General features: G+C 39.9%; 2 protein-coding genes across 4 annotated transcripts in view; one reads left to right on the top strand and one right to left on the bottom strand.

The window, feature by feature from the left end:
* Nucleotides 1–16011, bottom strand: part of ccser2a (coiled-coil serine-rich protein 2a) — a 59615-nt gene extending 43604 nt beyond the window's left edge. For 2 of the 3 annotated variants that reach the window (XM_059359306.1, XM_059359305.1), the window contains exons 1-2: nucleotides 15378–16011; nucleotides 79–1568 (exon numbers count right to left, since the gene is read on the bottom strand). In XM_059359306.1, the coding sequence (XP_059215289.1) occupies nucleotides 79–1525 (1447 nt within the window). In that variant the 5' untranslated portion in view covers nucleotides 1526–1568; nucleotides 15378–16011. The remainder of the gene's footprint in view (nucleotides 1–78; nucleotides 1569–15377) is intronic. The other variant, XM_059359304.1, reaches the window with a different exon arrangement.
* A 5788-nt stretch (nucleotides 16012–21799) lies between these two features.
* Nucleotides 21800–25577, top strand: sparcl2 (SPARC-like 2). The gene is made up of 5 exons (XM_059359990.1): nucleotides 21800–21900; nucleotides 21994–22148; nucleotides 23622–23734; nucleotides 24722–24816; nucleotides 25522–25577. Exons 2-5 carry the CDS (start codon nucleotides 22074–22076, stop codon nucleotides 25575–25577), a joined length of 339 nt encoding a protein of 112 aa, XP_059215973.1. The 5' UTR covers nucleotides 21800–21900; nucleotides 21994–22073.
* The last annotated feature ends 1091 nt before the right edge of the window (nucleotides 25578–26668 follow it).

Below are 26668 nucleotides of genomic sequence, written 5' to 3'. Positions count from 1 at the left end.
ACATAAATACTTGACAACTGACACAAATTTAACACAAACTTTTTCAATTTCCTTTAAATTCAGCACCAAGTTTTTTACCTGCTAGATCCATGTCCCAGTCAAGGGTCTCATTGAGGAAGTTATGTAGGCGTGTTTGAGTAGTGCTGCCAGTTTTCCTGTTGTCAGGCAGGTCCACATCACTTAACACATCTCCCACACAGTCAAAGTCATCTAGAAACTCTTCACTGGTGTCGCCTCTGTCTAGAGATGAGGCAGAAGATAAGGACATGTCCTCCTGAGTCTCACCTGCTGTCTGACCTGAGCTCTCTCTATGATCACCACTTCCTCCTCCTTTTCCTGCTCCAGAGCTTCCATCACTTTCACTATGTGAGTGTGCATTGTTAGACACACCATTCTGCTCAATGTCTACTGCTATCCCTAATAGCCCTCCACATTCAGGGGCAGTTGAAGGTTGTATATCCCCCTTGACCCTACCTGGAAAAAGAGGCTTCTGCTGTTTGGCCTGCCCAGGTCGAGCCAACCTGTAGCCCAAAGACCCCGCACTGCTGCCCAATGATTTGGTCAGCACACAGCTGGGGAGCAGAGGCTTCCTCAGAGCGCTTGGAGTAGTGGGAGCTGGAGGAATCGAAAGGGTGGGCAGAGAGGAGGCAGCTGAGGGAGTTTTATTGTACTGAAGTCCTCCACCTAGACCTCCTAAGCCGCCAATGCTGCCATTCAGGCCTCCAAGTGCTAAACCTACTCTTCCATTGCTCAGCTGAGGGGGTTTGAGGCAACTACTCCGAGGAGGCCGGAGCTGGGTGTTTGCTAGAGGCTTGGCTAGCTCCACAGCTCGGTTAAAGGAGAATGACCGAGTCATAGGCTGACTGGTGGGCGAAGGAATCTGCTTGAAATGAGTGAAGCTGTTCGAACGCACCATGTTGTCCGCTGCCAATGTCTTCAGGCTGTCACTGGATTGGGACAGGCTGTCTTGAGAGCTACTTCTAGGAGAGCTGGAGTCTAGTCTTGGCCGGACAAGGCGGGATTCTGACCCTGCTCGAGCAGGAATGCTAGAGCCATTTTGACCCATTTTAGGACCTCCATTCAGTGGACTTTGGCCTAGCTTGGTCCCTACTTTGGGACTCATCTTCAAAGATTGCTTGGGGATGGCCTTGGGACTGGAGACGGCCACCATCAAAGCACCTGACCTCCGCATCTTTGGTGTTGCTGGAGAGCCATTCTTTACATCCTTTACCAATGAGGGAAGCTGTGCCTGAGCCTTGTCTTCAACTCCATCCCCAGGACTGATGGGGGTGGCTGGGTGCGAGATGGTGGTCCCCTCATCTTTTTTCCATTTCAGGGAAAAAGGAGAGGCACGGATAACACCATTTGGGCGTGTTACTGGGGGGGTTGTTTTACCATCCTGGGTCGGAGTGGTTGGCTGTGTGGAACCATTGGACAAGGGGCTAGCGCCACTGGCCGAGGATCGTCCACCAAATTTAGGCAATCTGGATACCATGGCAGACCTGATGAGTGCTTTTTCTTCCATTAGATGCCAACAATGGCATGGAGGAACATGGGATCACACACAACTAGAGAAAGAAAAAAGAAAAAAACGAGAAATGATTAGATTTAAGTTGTGAACACAACATCTGTAACAGTGTTCTAAATGTCTGTAATGATAAACAGTAATAATACTAAGGGTAGTCCTGTCCACCTGCTGCAGTGGTTGCATGTCTGTCTCCCTTTTAAAGGTCACTGACTGTGAGGAGCATTAGGATTTAATCTGGCAAGATTACAGGGTGACTTGAGACTTTGTCACGGCAAGTCTGGTTTGCTGCTTGAACATAAAGGTTAAATTAATCTCTGTCTTTATGCAACTGGTACACAGCCACAAATGTCAATGAAATGTGGTACATCTGATTGCTAATACTTGTAATTCTATTCAAAGCAGACAGATATCTGCAGTTTTATCTGTTTGAGTCCACGTGATCTTTAGATAAAATCACGCAAAACTTAAGGGTAAAGAAGAAGAAACAGGAAATTCTTAATGGGAAGTTAATAGAATAAAGAGCTTAAACATTTTCAATGCATTTCACACATGACATGACCTGTAGCTGGCACTGATATTGGAGGATATGGCGCCAACATGACTAGCCAACAAAAGAATGGGCAAACGGATAGACAACGCCTGGGGGACAAGAGGAGACCAGTGCTGGGAAGGTGGCCAGCACACTGTGAATGGTGAATGGAGGACGTACAGCATGTAAAGCCAATGGAGGCAGAACACAGGGCTATTTCCTTCTACTCATTGTTAAATTCATTCAATTCCAAATCAGCCATGTGACAAGGGTACATGTGTTGGTGGTGCACCTGCATGTTGCATCCATCTGGCTGGTGCTGGAAGATTATGAATAGGAAAGTTACTGAGATCCAGATGGCTGATGAGGTTAGCAGAAAGTGATCCATCTGCATGAGGGAGCAAAGCAGTTACTAAAACTGTCTGTTGTACCCAGTAGAAATTAAATAACTGTTGCATCAAAAATAACAACATTTACAGATGCAAACTAACTTTTAAGAAGTGCCTCTGTAATGTCTATCCACAGTTGGTCACGCCATTTCTCGCATGCATGTGTATCCTTTGATAAACTGGCACAAAGACACAAAGGCAGATACTGGAGCAATAATCCATTCAACTTTTGAAGGGGTGGGGGAGGGGTGTTGTGTTACAATGTGGGTCTCCTTCTCTGGAAAAAGCTCCATACCACGTTGCCCCACATTCCCATGCACAGACACACGTGTCTACAATCAAAGAAACACACTCATTTCTACCACAGAAGTCTGGCTATGCCACCGTTCTAATCTGCTTCATAAACACACATGGGCACAAACGCAAAAACACAGTTGCACACACGCAAAATCAGGTCAGAGTGTGCAGGCTGGGCAGCCAAAGCCTCTTTGCCCTGGGGAGGGGGTGGTGACTGTGTGTGTCTCTGTGCGTTTAATGGGTAACAATTAGATTATGGGTTTTTGCTACTGTGAATGGCCTCAGAACCTCTCAAGTTTCATTCACATCCAGCGTGGCAGATCGCTATTACAAAGCAGCAAATCCACACACTGTTATTGCAAATGTGTATTCATCTGGGTCATCTCACTCATCACCCAGCCACTGGAAGATATCCGTCTGCAGAGCTGGTGTTGGCCTTGATGTTTCTTTTCCTTAAGTCACCATAAAGAAATACTACATCTAAATCTATACTTGTCATATTGTGGTTTTGTTAACAATATTGGGCTGCTGCATTAGGGATGCACGATATATATCGGTACAGATAAATTATTGCCTGATAATGGGGAGCATATATTATTATGTTTAATGCTGGTAACAAAACTGTAGCTGAAAAATTATTGGATGATAATATATAAAACAAAATTGCTTTTATTTACTTAACAAGAGCAGCATCTGCAAACTCCGAAGGTGAAGAGTGAATCCGTTTTTATGTATTAAAATGTGTTTTAACAAAACAAAATAAGGCAAACCTGCTAGTCAGCTACAGACACAATATGGTTGAAACTCAGCCCTGTTCAATAATACTAGTACCAAGACAGGTCAGCTCAAGAGAACCACCAATAAACAACAAACATTCTAACAGACTGACACACATTCAGAGGTAGGGCAGTAAACCGTGCAGGCCATCTGTCAAGTGCTCATATCTGAAGGTCTGCCCCTCCCCCCAGAGTATAGTCCTGTAAATAAATATCCCAGAGCTTTAGCAACATCATGTATAAGGCTTGCACTAAACCCCATATAAACCAAGGCCAACAACCAGCCTGCTGTGGCTCTGTACTGCATATGCAACAACACATGAAACCTTGAAAGTGGGAAGGGATGAATAATGTAAAGAAAACAGTCCAGGAGTCCCACGGAGTGCAGGGTTATAATCATAGTTATATATACTGAAAACATAATACTACAGGGAAAGTAAACTATGTACACTGCAATGAGAAACACTCTTACAAGCCTAAGTGCTGTTGATTTTTATTTTTAACCTGGTTTAACATTGAGGTCTGCAGAGATAGTTTAAATAATTAAGTTTATTTTTGTTTTCTGGTCTGAATTCTTCATTACACTGAGAATTGTTGAACAGCAAGAAACTGTTTAATCTTGATGTCCCAAAACCTCTATGTTTATAGATTTTTTAAAGGTTATGGAGCATATAAACATCCTTTATTAACAAGTGTATGTATGGTCTCTCCATGGTTTCAGTCAAGAGAGTCTGAGAAAATACATAATGAAAGGGAAAACAGAAAGAAGGAGAGAGAGTGAAAAAGGATCACAAAGAGAAGACGAATGGACAAAGAGACAGACTGATACGGTTAAATAGAGTTAGAATGGGGGAGACAGAGAGACAAAACTTCAGGCAGGTTCCCACAGATAGATCTTCTGCTAGACCTGAAACTTAGCATCTCAGCAGTCATCCCTGTGTGTGAAATGAGCAGGAAAGTGAGATGACATCTTTTCTTACTCTCTGACAAACAGGGAATGCAGGCTCTCTGTCTGTCTGCCAGTGAAGCTATTTGGCCTTACTTCATTTCCGACTCAGAGGACAACCAGACAGAGAGCACCTGGCAGAGATGCGGGAAGGCTGAAAAATCGGATCTGCAAGAATAAGGTCATTCATTACTCCTCTGGCAAAGCTTTCACTTTTGAACCACACAGGCACTACAGAGATGCATTCTTCAGGAGTAACAGGATGGATGCAGATAGGACGCGACAGGCCGAGGGCGATGATCTATTGGGTCATTGGGGCTACGCATGAATGAAGGTGCTCCTCTACACACAGTAAATCCCCTATCCTGTTGTGTATCCCCACACCCGGTCTGTCCCCGTCTCCCAGTGCTCATAGTTCCCTATCATTACAAAGTCTCGGTACCATCTCTCAATAGCAGAATGCCAGATAACATCCATCTTTTCTCTCTTACCTTTCCTCCATTCAATTTTGAAAGATTGATGAGGGAAGAATTTTATTCCACTTCATTCAGACTGTGGAAACCTCAGAGAAGGATCCAGAGTAAGGGATATATATAAAAAAGCAATCCCCTTCTCTATGGCATTTTAGAAAAAATAATAATATCAACAACTGTAATTAAAATCAGACATGATGGGTTAAAATCCCTTGCTGGTAGCAGTGTATGCAGTTATTGATGACTTGTAAGCTGTATATTAGACCTTGGTATAAACTGTGACTTCTGTATATAGTAACACCCATTACTGCAAATCATTTTCCAAAGTATAGTATTACTTTTTAGAATGTTATAGGGCTGTATCTAATAGTTTGAAACTTCATTCATACCATTGATATTCAGATTATAAATCAACATTTGAATGCTGCGCAGAATTATTGACACATATTCCAACAACTCCAGTGTTGTCCAAAAGCCAAATGTATTAAAAAATGAAAGATGTAATCGTAATGTCTAAAATCACAATATGTCTCATCTAACAGAATATACTACTTCAATCCATATTTGTTGGTGTTCAGCAAAAACATAATTTTCACTGCACACAAAGAGAGGCACACACCTGTATTAACCTGATGTTCCAGCAGCAATCTGACAGAACCATATATTACATTCACATAACCACAATAACAGGAAAAAAAATCAATTTCAGCCCAATTATAATAAATCACAAACAAAAAAGAGTCCTGGATTGTTTATGCATTTCCCTGCCTTCTGTGAGAGATTTGTTTATATTCATTTTAGTTGTGAATGAAAATCAACTTTGAGAGAATTGTTCCATTAAATTTAGTCATCATTGCCAATTTGCAGCTATTGCTGTAGGATAACATAGTTTTAAAGAACAGATATTAAAAAGTGTTAGAAGAGGAGGGCCACCTTGCCTGAAATGAAGACCACCTCAGCTAACACTGTGGAAAACACATAAATATTATAAATATAAAGTAAAACAATCTTCAGAAAAGAAGAGCAGTAATATTTCACACAGCACATTGATATTCTGAGTGAGTCTGGCTATTGTTTAGACCATCATCAACAACTTCCTGGGGGAAATTATGTTTGCCTTACTTGCAAAAAACACAGATTGAACATGTTTCATTTGGGATGTCTGATTTTCAAAGAAAAAACTTTCTGACATACTGACCACTTTTTTTCTTTGGTGATATAACTATCTATTTCCTGTGTTAAGTAACTGATAGCTTATAGTTACATTTCAGCTTCCTTAATACAACAGGCAAACAAAAAGTTTTCTCTATTAAAAAAAAACTGGATATCTGTGCAACTGTACAACTGTACGGAAAACATAAGGAGGGTCAAGATGGATGGACGGATGGATGGATGGATGGATGGATGGATGGATGGATGGATGGATGGATGGATGGATGGGTGGATGGATGGATGGATGGATGGATGGATGGATGGATGGATGGATGGATGGATGGATGGATGGATGGATGGATGGATGGGTGGATGGATGGATGGATGGGTGGATGGAATAAGCGTGAAAAATTGTAAACTGGTTCATTCTAGGCATGGCAATTTGTTGCTGTTCATCTTGGTAATCTGTCTTTCATAGTACTGGAACAATCAATTATATGGATCAATAAATGTATAACGCTAGTCCAAAGACCACAGTATGTCACCCAGCTGGCTCCATGATGACACACAACTTTTTTCTATCTAGCAACACACCAGATACAAAAATGACCACTATCTAAGAGCTGCTTTCCACTTATTTTAGTCATGAAGACTCTCAACAAATCCAAAGGGCTTGTTACAACCAACCACATTATTGCTAAAATAAAAAATATATAAGTATTTATTTATAAATGTATATATTTATATCTAGGTCTTTTTAAGTATCTGATCTGACAGTGCACAACGTCATAATAAACGACAATCAAGTATGGCCGATTTTCTCACCTCCTTTTGAAACTAAACCAAAGAGGAGCTTCATTTACATATATTGATGGAGCTGAGTGTCCCAGTGGTGTAATAACTAGGACAGTCATCTGGACAGGGCTGTAGTGGACCATAGCTCTGTCCCTGAGGAGATTAACAGAGTGCCATTAGAGCAGGCTAATAGAATGAGACAGGGATGGAAGCAACACTGACGCTAGGCTAATGTGTATTGAGTGAAAGCAATACTGGGCTGAGCTACACTGATGCTACGTGATGCTAATCCAATGAGACAGCATAGAGGGGTTTGGTAATGCTGTATACTAACTGTGGCAGATCGAATGGCAGAGACCAACAGAGTAAACAGTGAGTGGAAACCACTGGATAAAGTTAAGGTGTGGCAAGCTGCTACATTAAGGACTAAAGCATGTACACATTGCATGTTGTAGTATACTGGACCACCAAGCATACGGTCAAATACAGACACAATGTCACAACAGGTTTTTACTCATAATGTAAAGCGGTAAAGTAGATTACAAAATATTACCTTAACTCAGTGAACTTATGTTGACAATTCCAATCAGTTTCATCCCAGAGTCAGTCATTCAGATAAAAGCTACACTCTGTCATATCACTCTGCACTTTGTTTCCTCCATCATCTGAACTGAGAGTAAGGTAGCGCAAGAGAAAAGAGCACAGGAACAGGAAGACACTCTTCAGAGGTCGATCTGTCTGCTGCCTGGCTCTCTCCTTGCATATGTGCCTGTTTGTGTGTGTAATGTGACGTGTGCGGTGTGTGTGTGTGTGTGTGTGGTGTGGGTGGAGAGAACACAGCCTTTATGGGTGTGTTTAATATTTGATAGGGCATCTTTTAGGAGCCCCACCCAGTGTTCTGCAAGAGGAGAGGACAGGAGAGGTGAGTAGAGATGTTTTGGGGGAAATACACTAAAAGAAGAAAAGGGAAACATTATAAAGACTTGTTTACAAAAGAGATTATCTGCAGCAGGAGGAGAAAAATGATCAATTACCAACAGTAAGGCACAAGGTCTAAAAACTGAAACCACATAATCCTTCCTGCTCAAGAAATTTTACCATCAAGCTAAAGTAGCAATTTTCAGTGTGCATGCTGCAGCCCTGTAATGTCATGAGATCACCAGAGGCGATGATAAAGGGAAACAGATCCTGCCTAGCACTCAGCTGCTCATGAAAAGTCACTCCAGTAAAAAGGAATTTGTTGTGGGTCTCAGAAAGATTCAATGTGAGTTCAATTTCCCTTACTCATTTCATGGTTGACAGCATACTGGTTCCACTCAGTCAACCGTTTCCAGCTAAGTGCCAGCAGTAAAACTATACAAGCATTGCCAGTTTCTCAATATCTCCTGTTTAGTGTGTCACATGCCCTGATAAATCACAGCATGTAGCGCTGATCTAACCCACATCAGCAACAATAAAAATAAATGGCTAAAAGAGAATGTTTCCAAGGACTACTTCAGCTTTAAATTGCCTCATGCTGCTCATATTAACAAGCCTCAATCAAAGTCTGCTGTTTAACACCTACTGTGTTATATTGGTTTGAAAGCTAATTCAAGACTCAAAGTCATATGGTAGAAAATGTGGTGTGTGTTCAATGGCGGAAAGACAGATTTTTTTTCTGGTGCTGCATTCATTCCAGATATATGCACAGAACCTACACAGTGACAAAGAAAGTTTAAACCAAAATGAGTCATACTTCTGACTAGTCACGACACAGAAACACCTTCATAAAGTCCTCATCATCCACCCTGACTCATCCATAAGAATAAGTCCGTTGCTGCGCTCTTTCTGAGGTGTGATGATGCTGAGCAGTAGAAGTCCTAGCAGGACTTGGCAGAATCTAATTATCTTCACTGTAAGAGCCGCCAGATGTCCACACTCCCATCATCATAATCACATTCCTCCTGACACTCCTCCTCGTTCTGCTTTTTATGGCTTACAGTTTTAGGTGTATGTGCACGGCATTAATAGACAGACATGTGAGTATCTGTTCCCTCTCCCATATACGACCTTCACTTGAACCACACTGTGAGAAGCCTGCAGTTCTTTTGACAGCTCCATTTAATTCTCACCTTCTGATTGGCCACATGGACTAGGAAGCCTGATAAGTGTCGCCAGGCAACAGCGCAGGTGTCAATCACTGTCAGCGAGGTCATTAGAGTCGTTTATGCAGATGGGAGCTGAAGGCAGGGTGGACAGCACCCCAAGGCTTACTTTACTTATTGAAGCATAATCAAACTTAACTGAGATCCCAGAGTATCTTATTATTGATTGATCACACAAGTGAGACATTGCACTGCTGCTGCCAGCAATGGACTAAATTAGTTGAAAGATAAAACTCTCACCTGAACTGACTTCATGGTGCCATGGCTGAGAATCATTGATTACCCCAGAGTTTATGTAATGTTACTAGAATTTTGTTTCTTAACTACCTTGGGAAAAATAATGGCATAAGTAATATAATACAAAATAGGAGGACCAATGTTTTAGTAATAAAATATACTATTTAAGATAAGATACACCTTTATTGATCTGGGGAAATTCAGTTTTGCAGCAGTACAACAGAAACAACAAAAACACATAAAGATAAGTGTAAATAGTAACAAAACCAGCCATTTTTCAGCCATTCTATATAATTTTCATCCATGTATCTTATGTGACTTTTACACACCTGTAAGAAAAAATAAAAGATGAAATATGATTGCTTGTCTCCAGTGAATATACCTGTGTTCTACTGCCAACCATCTGACAAATGCAGCAGCAGCATCTAACAGCTGCCCTCCGGCCTAATGAAACATTATGGTCTACAAATGTATAGATAATTAAGGTGGGGGGTTCTGTAAAGCATACAAACTTCTGCCTGCCTGCATATAAATAGCAACCTTTTCCCAAAAAACTTCTGGTTCTGAAGTGGTACCTGCTGTGCACCATAGGATCAATAATTTACAGGGCCCCTTAATTATCCCTATCAGTGCATTTGGCCCCTAACAATCATGTTTAAACTATCAAGTGAGATCAGCCTTGGCTACAACTTAAAATAACCAATGGCAAACATCATGATTTAACCTTGTCAGCAAAGAGTTCATGTGCATGTAACATGACCATGCAGCAGCTCCACCTTGTCACTGAGCAAGTGGATGTGTGGGATCACTGTAATACATTTGTATCTGCAGCAAAAAATTCAGAGCAAACATCAGATAGACACTACAAAGCTGAAATTAAATTTAATGAAATGTATATCAGCAGCACAGAGGAAGTAAAGTATCCTGTTGTGAAGGCATAATTTATGTTCTGTTATTAAGATAGACAGCTAATTTCTCTGTATGATGTAAAACATGACCAGAAATTAGTCTACTTCAAAGCTTCAGTGAGAACATGAACTCTAAATAAACCAAGTTTTCAAGTTTTTAAATCATTCAAAGTTCAGGCACATGTATAGGATTATGCACCACCATCACAGCCCCCTAAGTGAAAGATAAATCCTTCATAAGGCTGTTTTCTCACATGATTTGTGAACAGAAGAACAAACATAGAAACATTTACATAGCAACACAGACTCAGGGTCATATGTGGAGTTTATGACCAGTACAGCAACCATCTGCTTTCCTCCAAGCTTTTCTATAAGCAGAACAATGAAATCAGTTTCTCTGCTGTATCAACGTTTTTTCTTCACACTGACATGTGAGTTCATCTGAAACAACTTCAGCTTATCTACTCAATGCGTCTTTTATTGAGCATTTGTTTCATTCCTTATTGCTACATGTCCCATTGCAAAACACACACAAATAGTTTAAATAAAGCTTTTAATAGATCATGATCCTGGTGGATTTATCCTCTGTGAATGGACAATACACTGCCACTTCCTTTGTGCTCAACTTCCCTCTTTTCCTGTGCCTCCTTCCTTTCCACTTGCTGTCAGGCATTGCTTAACAAAAGCTTCCCCTGATCTCTACTATTTTCTGAGGCAGCACATGTTTGTACAGTAACTAGCAAACAGTCTCTGACATGAGGCCAGGGAGAACAAGGCCTCCTCACAACAAATAAGACCACAGTTGGTGGTTAACGTTTATCAAATGTCATGCCTTTGTGTCCAATTCTTCACAGGGTTTAGAGCCGTTAGGTCAACTGATTAAACTTGGAGGGAATCCGTCCAAAAAAGTGTCTGTTACAAAAGAGTAACCGTTGTATTCAGCTCAGAAGCCTTCTGGGATAAACTGGCTGAATACTTATTGGTGGTGGTTGTGGCTGGATGCACCCCTGCTGTGTAAATTGCTTGGAGCACAGAAAGGCAGCGTAGCACAATGAACTCCATTATATGGTGATGTTAGATAGTGCAGATGAGCCTGCCATGCAAACACAGCATTTGAATATCGCCTTTGAACAGGACATGAGTAGGCTAATATGTGAAATGTCCCTACAGTCTCAACAACATTTCAGTGTTGTCACAGTGTGTCACAAGAAATATCTTGTTGTCCTGGGATAGCTAAAGTTTAGGATTCACAGTGATGCAGCAGTTATAAATGACCAAAAAAGAGACCAACTGGCACAGTAACATGAGAGCAAAGACACTCATGTTTTATTTACTGGCTAGTGTTCTGGAAACAAACCATTATGTCTGAGAAAGGCATCTATTTTGAACAGATGCATGCAGATTGCAGCAGGTCACACACTGTGATTGGGAGTGACTCAGCAGTTTGTGCAGAGATGCTAAAGTCAAACTTTCACCTTCAAAACACAGCTCACAATCTCCAGCACATAAGTTGTCCAATGCCTGATCCCAAGGACATAAAGACTCTATAATAATATCACATGACTCAAAGCCTAGAGGGATTATTGAATGAGATTTAAGGTTTTATGAAGAGCGACCCTGCAAGTCGACCTGGTGTAGTGCATGCTTAAAGCAGCTCCATGAAGCTAATAAGACACAGAGGAACCTGATAAACCCTGGGGCATATAATCTATCTGTCACATAAACTGATATGAGCCATAATGACAGCTGACATGCTGACAAGTGCAGACACCTGGTGAGCCACTGAATATGCAAAGTTTCTGCACTTATTATAGGAAGAGCATGCCATTCAAACATCATATAATGTACTGTCAATAGAAAAATTATGACACAATGACTAGAAATATGTGAAGTGCTTGTATTGATTTCTTTAATGTATAAACAAATTATTATTTTCTCATATTCACCTCTACTTAAAGGCCATGCATACTCACACGGGTGTTTTCACTTATAGCTAATAAGGCTTCTGTTCAGGTAGATATTCACATTGTTTGAAGTTGGACACTGTCAATCAAGCACAGACTGCGTACACGACCACACACTCCAGACATGATTTCTAATGACGGTGTGAAAACACCTGTGTGGGTGAAGATCATGCACATTTTAATTCTCCAACAAAGCTGATGACTGACATCAAGATTTATTTAGTGGGTTGAACAATAACACATCCTTCCAATATATTCAAAGACAGAAAAAATTATTATTTAAAATAATGTTATGATGAAACTTGTGATTTACACCTCTTGGAAACTGGACCATTTTTGGCATCTGATGTATTCTGGTTTCCATTTATTGTCAGTTTGATGTAGAGTATTATTAACCAATTGATTGGGCTTTGGTTGACTGCTGTTAAGAGTCGGTGTAGAGAGCAAAAGAGGCAGAACACATTGGTTAAAATGAAACCTCAAAAGCAATTGGGTATTGTCTGACAGTGATTTACCTTTTTAATAGCTTAGCTAACTTAGTTAAACTGGCTACTTGTGAAACAATCTGGTCGTATATGTTGACTTTCAACTCCAATTCCTGTCTTGTATCTTAGTAACGATCAGACTGTAAACAATGATGGCCGCAAAGAAGAAGTCTTGGCCCAGTTATCCAATTATCCAGATAACCGCTGGCTAAACCGGAGCCCCAGAAATACCAGTCCTAGCCCCAGAGGATAAATCGTTGTCAGACCAAGATTGATTGTGTTATTAGTAACACCTGTGCTTTTCCTTCAAAATGTCGGCGAAACAGGCCTAGTCCATTCTTAGTCAATATTTCGGACATTTCAGCAACGTTGTGTGTTGACAACAAATCATCAAGCCTATAATGACACCCATCTGCTGCTACCACCCTGCACTGTGTCCATAACGACACCTGTGCAAACACACTATTTGGAGAAAAATAACAGAGCGGACTCATACACTGTGAAAAACAGTCACTCAGCCCATTCCATATAATAGTATTGCTTCTGTACAGGAAACTGTTGCTTATCACCTACAATCTGATATAACAGAACAGTTAAAAATGTGCCACATCACAATACAAATAAGGGGATTGCATCACTCAAGAGGATTCTTTTTGATAAAGGTTAAGGTTTTAATGTCAAAGCACTTAAGCATCTCTCTTCACAAACTGGGTCAGGCACGTTCTTTCTACTCAGCCATGCCATATTCAACCTATTCCCTGTTGATCCACTGATGTTGTAGGTCAAGTTGGTCAACATTTTTCATTTCTGCCTTTTATATTTCTTCTTCCTCTTGGTAGGCTGCAACTATTGCCTCTTCAAAGACTCACCACAGACACAATGTAAATGAGATAACATGCTGTAGCTTATGTTCTATATGCATTGCATTTAGTTATAATTTTTATTCAAAGGGCATTACCTGAACTTTGGTGTTTTTACCCCAAGCGCCTGTCAATTTCTGACCCTGTGTCAGTGCATCTGAGATCCTGTGTCTCCACGCTGAGCTATTCCAAGCCCTTAAACATCTGCGGTCTTACCAAGGGAACTGATAAGCGTGGCTAAGTATAGCTCTGATGATAGGCCACATACAGAGAGTAGAGTGCAAGGAGGATCAGAGAAAAGTCAAAGTCAAATGTAGACGCTAGGCTCTGAGCACAACACACACAGGAAAACATGCACAAAACTATGAGCACAATGCATTATCCTAAATGACCTTATCTCTGGGAATGTTCATTACTCAGCTATTAGATCCACTCATTGATTTTGAACTAGAGTCATTGGGGTAGAGGATGTAATGTTGGAACTATACAATCTGTATTGTTCCAATAAATAAGAAAAAAATATATAATATTGTTGCAATACAACACGCTCAATGGAACAGATGCCGACAGCTCATGTCGGACGGTTTGAGGCGCTGTTTAACATTCACCTTGATCTACATGGGCCCCATCAGACTCGGATTTCTGGCATTGCCATACAAATGAGTCAACACTAATCTTTTGGTCTCAAAGTCACCCTTAAGGGGCATCACAGTGTCTTGGAATGACTGCTATGCACTTGGTAATGTGTATACTGTGTATCTTCACGCATAGCTAGACGCTGACGGTTAGGGTACACATGAAATCAGGCAGACAACAGAGACCCAGTGAGGGAAAAACCCTCACATATTGAACTGCGATCTGGGGGGTCTTTAGTAGGCAGGCACATAGTGCAGACCTTCAGCTGTTGTTGGGGGGAATCAGATTGTAAACACACCCTCAGCCAAGGTGGCGCTTCAGGACCTATGCCAACAGGTGCGTAAGGAACACACACATTGATTTGCATGTGTGTGTGTGTGTGTGTGTGTGTGTAACCCCACCCAAACACTGGAACACCAGAGTAGTGTCCATCTCACTTACACTAAGGGGCAATCAGTCATGCTTTATCCTAATGTGTGCTGGCACGTTGATGCCGTGGCGCTTTGCACTGTCTGGGCGGTAATAGATCACAGCCTAAAATGGTATGCACACATAGTTATGAGACTTGATTGACAGCAACTTCAGTTGTGGTACAGAAATATGAATATGTGAGGCTGCACCGCATGATATAAAAATCTTGGTTAAATTTGAACTCCTGCCTGAGTGGAGTACGAAGGCTCACGAGTCATCTTAAGTTACCCTTTAATCCTGCCATGTGCATGAGGAACATACTTCCCAGTGGTGTATCTCAAACAAGATGAGTTCCCCTCAAGTATTGACTCATATACAGACTGTAAGACACTTTTCAAGCATAAAAAACACTTTTTTACAATGCATCTACATAATGAGATCATGGTTCACAATTCCTGTTGTACCTTGTTATATAATAAGTGACTTTTTATTTGCTTATTATATAAAGGCCTGGTCATAATCATTCATGGTACACTGACTATTTCCAGGGCATGTTATGACTGTGGGGGGTGATGTTGTGACGTTAGAGAACATGGCCTCTTCTGCCTCAGTGGGCATCACTGAGATACACTACCTCGTAAAGAGGCTCTTTGGGGGTTTCCTCATCATTTTAAAATAAAAAATAATACTTTTCTACCATACAGTCCCCACACATACATAATAAGAGCAATTACGGTATGTATTACTACTTTATATAGCTATCACATTACGTATACTTGTTTGCCTATCATTTTGCAATCATAACAGGACGTGTGTGACCGAATGTGTATAATGTGCTTGCACTTACCTGAATTATGCAGTTAAAAGCATGTTTACAGCCTGAACGATGGGTCAGCAAACAGTCCACTTGTTCGTTGTCTTGTGAATAACATGTTGTAAAGTGAAGTAACGTGACTAGAGGTAATCTTTCACTTTCCGTTTAGTCTTTGAACGTAAAGATTCATTGATGAAGTGATAGCGAGCCCATAGCAAACAGTCATTGTAGTTCACTGAAAAGCTTTAAGCTTGACATACTAATATCAAGTCTGTTCAGTGTTGAGTCCTATACACTTTTGACGAGCTGGCTGGAAAAAAAGACACGCAAAATGTGGGGAATTCCTCGCGTTTCCATGAAGTACTTCCACTTTACGGTTAAAATCATAGCCCGGCGCTACTCTATCACTTAGCCGCTAGTTTAACTGTCACGATGTCAACAACAACCAGCTGATGATACCGAACACTACCGACTGAAAAAAGACGGTCCGTAAAGCGACGGGGAGACGTAAACAGAACCCGGACATGTAAATGTTGTAGGGGGAAATCCGCATACAAAGCAATGAGGTGATAGTCTTGTAAATAAACTAACCACCGTGGGTGACCACACGGTGCAGACTGACTTCCCAAGGCAGTTCATCATTCCGACATCGTCCTGTCGCTTCCAGCTGGGCGGAGCGTTTATGGAAGTCACCTGGGTCTCAAAGGGTGACACTGCATGCTTATCTGCTACTGTACTATTTTTTTTTAACATTATTTATCTATTCGCTGTTTTTCAATTGGTTTTCGCAGACTAAATGTATCAAATAGCTCATTTAACCGAAAGCAAACTGGAAAGCAAGCGGTTGACGTGACGTAATACTAAAATATGACGTAGAAGCATGAACAGCTGTGGTGTGGTGCTCTGTGCACGTGAAAGGAAAAAAAACAAGTGCTTTAATAAAACATAACAGAAGCATAGAGCAGAAATGCTCTGTTACAATTAAACTCCTGCATTTAAAATTTCACCTATGTCAAAGTACATAGTACAGGGATGTGCAACTTAAATGCTGGAGGGGGCCCACAATTTTTCATAAACACTACCACAGGGCCACATATAGGACCGTGCACTTAACCAGATATGATGAAACTGCAATTTTAAATATGTTTACAGTGCAGTAACTTAACATATTTCATGCTCAAATGCATTATAACAGTATATATAGGAAAACAAAAGGTTTGAATACCAAATAAAAAATAACCACTTACTGTGATTTCTTTTTTTTTTCAGTGCAAGAACAGCAGACCAACATTAATTGCAAGAAGTAATTTTGTGCATTTTACACTGCACTTTTAAGATTTCATGCTCAAATGCATGTAGTACTGAGGGCTACTTCAAGTGAGGGTGCGGGCCCTATGCGGCCCCCGGGCCTCCAGTTGGCCCATCCCTGACATAGTATCAGCATCAAAATATAGGCTACTCAAAAGTACATTTTGGAGTTATATAGTATAACTATTGATGCATTAATAGCCTAGGTATATTCTAGGTATATATCCTAGGTATATATATAATATGTATATTCCTTTTATGTAACAGTTGGTAAAGGTGGGACTCATTTTAATATTTTCATGTATAATACAAGGTTGCCCATAAAGTTGAAATAAAATATTTTGACCTCTTCCCATGAAATGATTGTGACAATGTGATAAACTTTATTAATCAATACCTTCCAATTTTTCCAACTTTATGGGTGTATATATACTGTAATACTTTGTACTTATACTACTGGGTAGCTTGTGAATTCAATTAATAAAGTATTTTTGGTATAATTATATCAGAATTTATTTATTGATTATATTTTATTGCTTGTCTAAATATGGAAAGTTCACCCTAAAATACATATTTGTCCTCTTACCTGGAGTGTCATTAATTAATCTAGATGATTTTTTAAGTGAAGAGCCATAGTCCCATTATTTTTATAGAAGCTTAGTTGCCCCTATAAAACCCATTTAAAGGATGCCTTCTTAGCATATGTGTTGTTTTGACAACACAAAGAACAACAATACACATGAGATAAGGCTTCACAGCTCCCCCAAAGTAGTAGTTTTAAAAATGACTTGACTTATGCAAACATGTAAAACATGCAGTGTCACACCTTAATTTGTTGTCAAGCCCATTTTTAAGTTATTACCTCAGCAGACTTTATATTTAATGCAGATGTTGTTGGAGATGATGTAACTTTAATTTCACGACATGGAAGTATTCTTTAGTTAGTTTAATTTAAGCTTGTTTTAGAGTTTTCTCCAATCTAATCAATCATTCCTTTATGATCTGCCTAAAATGACCTTAAATTTAAGGTACAGATCATTCCACAGATGAAAACCCCTGTTTGTGGTCATTTCTGTTATGTAAATTTTACAAGACAGTTGGTCAAGACAGGTAATGAAACAGAACCTGCCTTGAGGCTACTATTATTATGGTTGATGTTGTGATTTGATATTGTTTCCAAACAAATTAGTCCCAACCATCTGATATACACTGACTATGAGGCCTTCAGAGCCCTGGAGGGTGTTGGGTCCTGGGGCAATTGTTTACACTGCAGAACTAGCAACCCTGCCTTACAGAGCACTAACAAACTGCTGCTGCTTAACCAACAAACTCCACACAAGGACTTTCAAGGATATATTTACTTTATCTTTTATGTTTTACCAGTTCATGTTTTTTGTATCATGTTTTCTCCTCAATTTAATATTCAGCGTTTCTTCCATACTAAGGGAGCTTACTCAGGGAAATGTTTGAAGCAGGGTTTCATTAAATATTTTAGGAGGAAACAGAGTCTAAAAAACAACTTTAAAACTAAAAGTGTTTACAAAACTATGGCCTTCCCTCATGTAGGGAGAGAGACTGACACATAAATTCTTTGACTTACATTTTGTGATTTAACCAGTAGGCCCACAGAATTTGTGCCAGTCATCCAGTGAAACTGTTATTGATTAACGTCACCACTAGAGTGCAGCCTTTTCACTATTATTGCCTTAGACAGTTCTTTTTCAAGGTGTCTTCCCCTTCACACATATATTTCCTTTTACCTGTGTGTGTGTGTGTGTGTGTGTGTGTGTGTGTGTGTGTGTGTGTGTGTGTGTGTGTGTGTGTGTGTGTGTGAGGAGGTTGATTGTGAGAAAGAGAAGAAGTACCATATGTTCTATCTGGGTTGTAAATCTTTCTGTGGACCAGTGCCAACTTGAATGAAAACCACCCCACTTCCCCAAAAACTCATCTGCTTTTTTTCTCCATAAGTACAGCTCTTCACCCCATTTTCCAGCAACATTCAAGTGCACAATGTCGTCAAGGAACACTGAGTTCAGTTACCTGTGCACTCAGTCAACTGCAATCAACAAGGAGCTAATGTAAAGGGGAGAGAGTCAGACAGACAGAAAAGCAGAGAGGAGGGGTTAGATAAGGCAAGAATGTAAAAATAGATGGATCAAATGAAAAGAAGAAAGTAAAGACTGCTGAAGAGGGCTGTAAAAAAAGGATACACCCTCACAGGAGATGGTGAAACAGAGAGACAAAGGTACCAGGCAACAAGGAGAAGAAGGAGAACACTAACAAGGGAATAACAACAGAAGAAAGGAGTGATAGAGGCCCAGGTAAGATGGGTTTTTTTTCATGCAGCCAGGGGGATAGAGAATGACTTGTTAGACGATAATAACTTCCTCAACTGAAATCCTGAATGTCCTCTTAGTGTAATCCAACCCTCTGTTTCCTCTGTGATGGAAAATGATTGTTTTCTTGAGATTCAATGAGCTGCATTGTTTCCTGCTACATTATCGGAATGGCTGGAAATAGAGTAATAGTCACGTAAATTACACCACAGAAGAAAGGAGAGAAAAAAAGGCATCTATTAATGGAGCATTATCTGGGTAAATTGATAGTCCTTCAGTGCAATTTATTTCTTAGATTTTAACTCAAATGTAACTGATATCAGAAACGTAAAGGTAGAGAGGTTATGCTGCTGGAAATAGATATAAATATGTATAATCTTATCCTTTTCAGTCTGGAATGTTCTGCAGAGATAACCATAACCAGCTCCGTCAGAGTAAATAATCAAATATTTGTCTTCCTGCAGGATAATTTGTCAATTTCCTTTTGTAGCCCTCTGGATGTTTCAGCCATGAACCTGAGCTTGACCTTTGCTTTATTTCTTCTTCTGAGTCTTCACATATGTATGACCATGGTGAGTCTGCGGCCTATCTCTAAATTTGCTTAAATGTACAGTTCACCCCATAATCAAAAATATATATTTGTATTTTATCTGTAGTTCTATTTATCAGTCTAGATTGTTTTGGTGTGAGTTGATGAGTGTTATTGGCTGTAGATATGTCCTCCTTCTCTCAAATATGATTAGATGACACTTGCAACTGTGGTGCTCAAAGTGCCAAAAAAGAAATACATTTGGAAAACAGGAATGTCTTTCCAGAAATCAAGACATGGTCAATTTAGATAATCCATAGACCTTGATGTGAGCAGTTTTATGTAGGAACTTTACTCGTATGGACTGTTCTAATAAACAGTTTGCATATTGCTACAATATGTAAGGAACTAAATTTAGCTATACCATGAAATTGTGTCCGTTTATGTAGCATACAGATTGCAGACATAGTGATTGTTGGTGGGATGGGAGATGGCGGGACAAACCAAGGGCTTTGATCCGGGAGACCCACATTTTTCCCCTTGTACACTTCTTCACTCATGTTCTAGATAACCAACAAGTTCATTAATTTAAAGCGAACATTGTTATTTTTTCCTAATGTTAGACAAGTGTTTTTTCTTGCCAAACCTGCAACTAAAGAGCACTTATCTTCAGTAACCATTACATTTCTGATTTCTGACTTTTTTTGTGCTATGAATGCCATCTAGTTCTGTTCTATTCAAGAGAAGGCAGACATTTTTCGACACTCTGCAACTCACATTAAAACAATCTAGATTGATAAGCATAAAGACAGGTAAGAGGAGAAAATATGTATGTTTGATTTGGGGGTGAACTGTCCCTTTAAATGTGCTGAGTTACTAGCTCGGCACAAAGCTTAATAAAATGAGATTGTTTGATTGTTAGATACTTATTGCTCATAGTTTTCCATTACTTTTCGGCTTGTCCAGGCATCAGGTATGTTTTGTATTAAGTGTTTGAATAATCATTCATGAGCTATGGAAGTGTGGCTCCAGAATTTTTGGGTCAGCATTGCACCTGTTTTCCATCTCTTCTGGGAGGACTTTGGGGGCAGATGTGGACCTGGCACTGACTACAAAGTTTCTGTAAATATAAGTTTGGGTTGGGGCGTATGAAGGAAGATGGATCTGATATAGAGGCATACCATTTTCATTGTAGTTTCATCTGATGCCTTTTTAATCATTGACAGTACACTAAACTTGAAGCAGTTGACATTTTTTGGATTATTTAGATTAGATAATAAGCCTCTTCACCTGTGGTGCATCACACTGACATAAACAGAATATTTTAAGTTTAAGAAAACAGGTTTACAATGACAGACAAGTTTATACCTGAGGTTATTGCTTGCCCGTGGAATGGCATGAAAAGAAAAACATAGATTTCTTTGTCTAGAATATGATAGCAAACTCTGTGTGTGTGTGTGTGTGTGTGTGTGTGTGTGTGTGTGTGTGTGTGTGTGTGTGTGTGTGTGTGTGTGTGTTGCCAGGGGGGCAGAGCTCAGCGCAGACAGAGACAAGCTGAGGAGAGCCTGAGACCGTATATCGGCAGAGTAGAGCCAGGTAAGACTTTAATGTACTGTACAGTGGAGGAATTCCCTTTTCTGACTGAATCTCAGTGAAATTTCTCCTACAGACTTAAAACGACAATGACCCAAACAGTTATTACTGCTACAGTAATTTGCATTATAAACCATTTTGACTGTAATTTTTGTAAAATATAATCATGTGTAGCAATGATTAAAAAGCAGATGGTTGTCATAATAAATTTGTTTTTTAACTTTTTCTCATTTTCTTTGTTTTCATTCACCATCCTGTGACATTGCATTATCTTAAATAGACCCTTTTGAGACATTCTAAAAAACATTTAATCAGCGCTGAAAGCTGTCATCAAAACAGGCCTATAATCAGGCAAAGAAAAAACTGACATAACAAATAAAAAAGTGTGGTTACAAGGCTGTTTTTTGTGATTCAGAAAAGCTTTGTGAGCTGCTAAAATGCCACAGTCCAGTGGGATCTTGGTGCCAGGTGGTTCAGGAAAACGGAGTCCTTGTCCCAAAGTGTGTGTGTCCTCAGTCCTGTCCACGGTAAACACCTCATGGCATTTAAAATGATTCTCATATGAAACTAAACGAAGATGTAGCTTTTGGGCTGCAATCACAGCAGTTTATTTAATCCAGCTGTGCACCTCATATAAAGTTTTGCATCTGGGCACTGACTCATGCATTCAGGCAGAGGGCACCAGTGTGCAGTGTTCTGGGAAAAACCTATGGGAATGAGTGTTTGCTGCATAAAGAAGCCTGCAGAAAGAGACGTCGCACTGGACTGGCTCACAGAGGACCCTGTCTGGGTAAACACATACTCACACAGTATTAAATATTACACACAGTTTCCACTGTGTACTGCAGCCTGCCAAAGTAGCTCTGTTATCCTTCTTGATCAGTCCCCAAGGCTAAATGCACAGAGGAGGAGTTAAGCCAGTTTCCATATCGTCTCCTGGACTGGTTTCTGCTCCTGAGTCGTATGGGGGAGTCCTATGCACCTGCTGCCCCGCCCCAAAGCTGCCTCAGCCACACCAAGAGGACACAACTAGCACAGGTAGCTGAAACTTTGTCCTTGATGTGAGCCTAAGAAGCAGACTGACACAATAAAGTCTGCACCCAAGAGGAGCTGATTGTAGACTACCAAACATGATTTATGATGATGCAAATGAAATCAATATCCACAACAAAATGTAGCCTAGTGCTAAAAGAACTACAGACAGGAGAAGAATATATCAAGGGATCATTTTCACTCCCTGTGTAACCTAGCACTGAGCATTAAGTTGTTTTTGACACCAGACACCATCATATATAAACTGCACTTCATGCATTGTCCAGTGAGAAATCGATGCTAACAACCTACCGTAAGTGGCAAGTTCTTGTGGTACTTGTGGTGTGGTCATCCACACAGCGAGACAGGGCCTCTCAAGAACACCATGTATAAATAGGATTTGGTCAATAATCACTAAATTATTCAATAAGATGGTGAATGGAGAGATAACTTAATATCCTCCCGCCAGCCACCTTGACCTCATGGCCTCAAATGAATTAAAAGAAACACTTGTGCATTATTTTTATGATCTGAAGAAGTATACCTAGTTTTATGGGATAGAACTAGTTTTGTGGCACTTTATACATCTCCAACCTTGTCCTCCAATAATGTTAATTCTCGCATTGGGCAAAAAATTCCATAAAAACAGCCAGGCTATATTTTTAGTGATGCTTTGAGCACATTGGAGAGGGACCTTTCTTAACCTTACCAAGTAACATTAGTTTTGTTACCTCAACTTAACCAACTGTGACAAAAAATAATAATTCAACTAAGATTCAGATTCAGAATACCCTATTAGTCCCAGAAGGGCAATTCAGGTTTATGTATAATACAGTAAAGGGAATAAATAATACATTGAGACATCAAAAACAACCAAAACCTTTATCTATCTAATAGTATTTTACATTATGATGTTTAAAAAAACACAGGTAAGAAGTAAAAGTGCATAAAACTATTTTTTACTTAAAGAAATTGAATCAAGATGACCCTTCAACTTTCTTCTACAAAGACAGTGAAGAACAAAATTCAACTACTTATGTAGTCTTATGTTTATTGAGATGAGACAGACTATGATACTTGTGCTCACCAGATCCAGGTCTATGAATACACATGTCCCCCTCAAACTATGTTGTTAATTGACTTCCAATAGTAAATCTACATTAATTTGCATAAATCACTTATATTTGTGCACTCCCATGTTGATAAGAGTATCAATTGTTTCAAAAATATTCCTTTAGGCTACATTTTGAACAGATAAAAAAGTTGTGAGATTAGTTTGCGATTAATTTGCAATTACCTATGGACAATCGTGAGATTAATTGAAATTAAATATTTTAATTGATTGACAGCCCTACAACAATAGAGGTTAATTTCATTTGTTGCCATATAAATTAAATAGGCAGTGCAAACAATGATGAGTTGAACATTTTGCTTCTTTTCCACCATTAGTTTTATTCCCCTCTTCTTCTCTCTCTTTAGCAAAGATTTAGCATACTGGACAAGAACAATGATGGCAAGTTGAGCCGCAAGGACCTGAAGAAGCTGCGTTACAAGAGGATGCCACTGGAGCACTGCGCTACACCTTTTTTTCTGTCAGTCCCACATCCACCACCAAGATTTAGATGTTGAATAACAAAAGCAAATCATATGATGGTTAACCTAGTTGAGGAATGTTCCGTCATAGCATTTACATGTTAGATAATTATTAATTTTAAGTGTTGCATGTTGATCTATTATTACATGGCCTATTTGATAAGTAGATAAAATCTTTCTTGCCATAAGGTGACTGAGTAGTGTCTAATGAAAGGACAGTGTTGCTCACCATCACCTCATGTCACACAAAGGTTCATAATGTGAACCTTCTGTCTCTTGCAATATGTTACTTTCCAGCTAATTACTGAAACACCAAGGGTTAAAAATGTCACACAGCGATGCATTTCGCCCCCGCTCTGCGACCAAGTTGCACCTCCCACCATGCTGTTCTCTCTGCACGGCATCTAACCATTCATCCTCCATGCCAACACCCGCTTCCTGTGTCCTCCTCCCCTCAGATCTCATGACCAAACCATCTCTCCATCATCCTACTCCTCCTCCATGTTGAAGCACTTCTTTCCCCCTTCTGTGCTTCCTACTTTCATCTTCAAATGCTTATCCTCTGCCTCCTTCTCTGTCAACCCTTCCTTCATTTTCATCCGTCCATCTTTTCCCCCTTTTTTCTACAATCAATATTCCCACCCAACCCCCCATTTCTCTGCCAGTCTGCAGTGACAGATTTTGTGGGAGTAGGGCTGGCTGTGTCAATGTCAAGCCATTCCCAGCAATGATAATGTTTATTACCCACTGTGTCTCCCGCTGCCCATGGATTAACACAAATTGAAGAAGTACCCTTCAGAGATAACGCTGCAGGGTGAACTGAAAGACAATGGCTGTTGTAGAGCACCAATGCAGTGGTTTCCATATTATATCATCTCTGTATCTGTCATGTTGTGTGTGCATGTAACAAGTGCATGGGTCCATAGGAGTTAAAATGCATGTCATGTTATGAAGTCAGCATGTGTTAAACTGTGCTGTGTTTTCAGGTCATGTGACCGTAACAGGAACAGGAAGGTGACCCTGCGAGAGTGGACGACCTGTCTGGTGGATCGCTCTGAGATCTGGTTCTTCCATTACATGTGTGAGTCACAACGTTTGCCCAATGTTGTTGTAATTCTTAATGGTGACAGACAGATGTTGATGAAGATTATAGCATACTTTAAGTAACTTTTTACTGTAATCGATTAAAAGTAGTGTACTGTACTTGATACAGAAGAGCAAAGATTCTCAACTAGAAATTTTGCATACAAGTTTTAAAATTAGGTCTTGAACATTCTCCTTTGGAAAATCATTTAAGAAAAAAGTTGCAGTGGAGGTCAAGATATTGAGTTTATAGAGTTTGACTTACACACATTAATTAACTTTTCTTTTTTGTAATCTCACTGGAAATAAAATATTTTCACATATTGCACACCGTTATGTTGGCTGAAATAAATTCAGACACAGTAGATGGATTTCAGTGCAGCATTTTTCAGTGGTATCCATTCTTTTATTTTAATTTCAATATCTAGTAATCAGTAGTGATAAAATTTCACAATTTGGTATTCAGTTCAAATCTTTGTGCCCATTATTTGCTTACATAAAGTGCCCCTTTAATATTTTTTGACATTCCCTGCCTCCAAGAGACATGTCAGAGTTAATAGTAGTTCAAATATTTTGTCAAAAACTGCAATTTCTAAGTTAAAAAAAGCCAGTTGTTCATAGCCTGTTTAGTTTGTCTCACTTATTTCACAGGCTGTTAAAAAATAATGCTAAATAATGTTTTGTTTGTTTGTTTTATCCACAGCAATAAGAATGGGCTCCAGAGAGCTGTGCCCTAAAATCAAAGAGAACTACCTTTGACATGAAAATGGCCATGATGCCTTCCTCCACCTCCTGTATTTCTTTTGTAATGTAAAGAACTCACTGAAGAGAACAACACCACAGTAATCTGATTGAAAAGCTACAGGATGGCATCTCTACACACTGCTCACGCATCTGTTTAACGCCAGTATTGCAGCTTGTAACACAGTGATTTACAACCTCATCAAATCTGAAAGTCTGCTGCTTGTCTGTGCGTTCATGTGTGTAAATAAATGTCTGGACGGACTGACCACCAGTCTTGTTAATTACATTAGCTGACATTTGTACATTTGTGTTGTAAAAGAGCAGAGGCAATGGGCAATATTAAGTACCAAATTACATGGCATGCTTTGAATAACTAACTAAAGGGGAGGATGACAGCAGTGCAGACAGACAGCGTGATGTACACTGAATGACAAACTAGATGGGAAATGAAGATAAAAGGGGGAAAGAAATGCTTAGCATGGGATGACGTGACCAGAGAAGAGACAAAGAGATAATAAAGGGGGTGAAGGGGAGAAGTAGAGGAAAGTGTCATAATGCACTGGAGGAGAGCGAGGGAAGGAAGGAGGGAAGCAGAGTGACTGAAGGAAGGAGAGAGAAGTATAAAGTGTGTTTGTGAAAGATGGGAGGAGGTAATGCACTGTAAATGGGAGTTGAGAGTAATGGAGTAATGCATAAAAAATGGATCAGAAATGAGGGAAAGACTGAGAACGGGTAGTGAGAGGGGGGAAGGGATGGCTGAGAAAGCGGGTGGAACTGAGGAGAAGAAGAAACGCAAGAAAAAAGGTTTTGATGCTGCAAAACATTTCCTTTACAGTCGGCTCTGTAAATAGCAACTCCGAGCATGATGCAGAATATTTGAAACACTTGACCTCTGTCAAGGTCAAAAAACTTGCATAATGCAAGCTTGCTGACTTTTTGTACGTATGTACCATCTATAATACATGCTGCTCTATAAAAACTCTTGTTGCATCTTGTTTGTTTGCCTCTGTTTTGTGTGTGAATTTGTGTATGCTTTTGCTCGTGTTAGCGCTACAAGATCAGTAGGAGAATGTGTGCATGTGGCCTGGGGATGGTTCTTTGGTATG

The sequence above is a fragment of the Centropristis striata genome, chromosome 20 (assembly GCF_030273125.1).
Source record: "Centropristis striata isolate RG_2023a ecotype Rhode Island chromosome 20, C.striata_1.0, whole genome shotgun sequence".
NCBI classification, from domain to species: domain Eukaryota; kingdom Metazoa; phylum Chordata; class Actinopteri; order Perciformes; family Serranidae; genus Centropristis; species Centropristis striata.
This window is presented reverse-complemented; position numbering and strand designations above follow the sequence as displayed.

Bases quoted from the DNA above. Each gene is read 5' to 3' on its own strand.
- sparcl2 (XM_059359990.1), top strand. From the start codon at position 22,074: ATGGGGGAGTCCTATGCACCTGCTGCCCCGCCCCAAAGCTGCCTCAGC. The intron at 22,149-23,621 runs GTAGCTGAAACT...CTCTCTCTTTAG, and splicing joins AGAGGACACAACTAGCACAG to CAAAGATTTAGCATACTGGA. The intron at 23,735-24,721 runs GTCAGTCCCACA...CTGTGTTTTCAG, and splicing joins TGCGCTACACCTTTTTTTCT to GTCATGTGACCGTAACAGGA.